Source organism: Macrobrachium nipponense, chromosome 46, assembly GCF_015104395.2.
Source record: "Macrobrachium nipponense isolate FS-2020 chromosome 46, ASM1510439v2, whole genome shotgun sequence".
Lineage (NCBI taxonomy): Eukaryota > Metazoa > Arthropoda > Malacostraca > Decapoda > Palaemonidae > Macrobrachium > Macrobrachium nipponense.
The window spans coordinates 9335659-9338158 of NC_061106.1; the positions used below are offsets into that span (position 1 = coordinate 9335659).

At 36.1% G+C, this 2500-nt stretch overlaps 1 protein-coding gene across 1 annotated transcript in view; it reads left to right on the plus strand.

Moving 5' to 3' along the window:
- The window catches only part of LOC135214745 (homeobox protein MSX-2-like), a 59503-nt gene extending 58675 nt beyond the window's left edge, over nt 1-828 (plus strand). Inside the window, exon 3 of the mRNA XM_064249093.1 lies at nt 17-828. Within this exon, the coding sequence (XP_064105163.1) occupies nt 17-241 (225 nt within the window). The 3' untranslated portion in view covers nt 242-828. The remainder of the gene's footprint in view (nt 1-16) is intronic.
- Nucleotides 829-2500: the final 1672 nt, after the last annotated feature.

Consider the following 2500-nt stretch of genomic DNA (forward strand, 5'->3'; position numbering starts at 1 on the left):
CTTTCCTTCTTTGCAGGTGAAGATATGGTTCCAAAACCGGAGAGCCAAAGAAAAGCGTCTGAAAGAAGCCGAGTTGGAGCGACTCCGCTTTGCCTCCCGTCCTCTCCTTCCGCAGAGCCCCATCATGCCTCCATCCTCGTTCATACCCCATCTCCTTCTGGCTCACTCCTTTCCACATCTCCACCACCAAGAGGTGCGGCCGCCAGGGGGAGCTTACGCCCCCTCTTCATCCGGAAGCTGAGACTTTCGGGGATTCCTACTATTTTTTGCCCAGCGATATCGGAGAACGACTGCGTGACGTCACCAGGCTCCTGATGAAGGGTACTACAGGAAAGAGGCTCCTAAACCGTTTTCCAAATTCACTTAAGCATCCGACCGCAAGTGGATTTCATTTCTTACTTCAATCGACTCGCCTATAAAATTCTATAGAGAATTAACCGTACTTTTTAAAAATACATAACACTATTCTTGTCCACTTAGAGTGTAAATGTGATATGGGTTGTTCTTTGTGCGCACTTTTCTTATCATTTTTAGTTACTTCGATGAAAACTAGATGTGGTTTGGTTGTAGTTTTACTGATGGGCTTATCAGAGCTGAAATGTCGACTTTACTTCCACAAAGAACTCCAAGTTTTCTCTATCATTTTTGTGACTTTCATAAGCCCTTCATTGTCATCTATCCTCTTAATTATTGCTATGGACTGTTTTGAAATGCACTTTATTTTTTGTTATTAATGATGCGTCAATAAATTTATCAATATTTCCCAATAGCATTTGACTATTTCTTTTTATTTCATGACGCACACTACAGGAAAGAGTCGTTATAGCTCTCTAAGATGGGCTCCAGTGAGACAGCATTCAGTTGTGCAAGAACTTTTGGTGGAGAAAATTTTTGAAACGTTCTCTCTAAAGCTTCTCCCCTGGACAACTATAGCTTTGCGAGATTTTTCTTATGAATTTAAGACTGGGGTTCCACTGCCAAGAAAAATCAAAATGACCATAATTATGACTTCTAAATAAAACAGTTACATGTATGTGATCATTATTTAACAGTCAATTAAGAACTAGTTTGTTAACAACTCAGCATTTGATAGATGGTATAGGAAATGCATTCGCTGGAACGGAGATGCATCCACCATATTATTTTGTCTTTAATAAAAAAGCTGTGAAGATATACATCTGCCGAAGCTTTGCCTCAGACATGTGGCCACGGAGAGTGTTAAGATGATTTTCTGTCATTTAATGCTGACTCAAGGCAAAGCTATTTCCCCCCCTCTCCTCAGTGTAGACATCTAGAGCAACAAAGATGGGTCTGCTAATTTAATCTATTGAAAGATGTTATAAGTCTGCGAGGCTTAAACAACATTTTTATCCGTTGAATTCGGCTATAGCAAAACCCAATTCCTTTTATTTATTAGGATTAAATATCTAATAATGAATTACGAGATTATGCCATAACACTTTAGATTCAATCATTATTTTTAGACAAATAATAATCGACGAATATTCACGTTCCAATTGACAAAATGAGAAAAAGACCCATCGAGATAATTTTTCTTTTGTTTTCTTTGTATAATATACATATATATATATATATATATATAGATTAGATTATTATAGATATATATATATTAATAATAACTATACACGTTGTGTAGTTAATATATATATATATATATATAATATAATATTATATTTTTTTTAGTTTTAATTTAATATTAATAAAATATAATAAATAACACATATATATATCTACAGATGTAAAGTTTACAAAATACTCAACTTAGTCTAAAATAGCTCCTGCCTTATGGCGTGAGTTTCTGCTTATGGTAACATGATGGAATTTTCTGAATTGTTCTAGTGTGAAAATGTGCATATAACAAAAAGAATACAGAAACAAAATTCACTTCATGGGTCTTTTTCTCCAATTTTTGTGACTATCATTATGCCTGTAAGCGAGTAAGAGAGCAAAAGCGAATTACGGTAAAAGGTACATAAAAAATGAAATATTAAAAGCCTTCTTCACAGCTCAATCCTTAGTCGGAGGCCTTGTTTTCGAAGACCCTTTTCCAGGTGCTTTCATCACTCATTGACAAAAGAGCCAAAATGTATTTGCTCACATGAGCAGCAGTGAGAAATGTTAGCAAAGTGTGCCACGGTTTCAGAACGAAAAGAATGGAAGAACTGGAGTACTTGCCTATGTGACATTGTCGTGCGTCAGCAGAGCGTGGATGCTGATACACCTCAGATTCACTGATGAACTGGTTTTGATTATTAGGCGTTACATTCTAAAATTAGTAGTACAGAATAATTTGAAAGGCTCCAGTGAGAGAAACCATTGCAGAATGTCCTTATTAAGTGAAGTTTGGGTGAAATGGCCATACAAAATGACTTTTGGCGATACTATTCTGGATAGTATTAACCATTAATGGGAAAAGGAAACGAGAGAGATATACTCTGGTAATGGTAGCTCAAAAGATCTCTGTGAAAAAAGGAAAGCT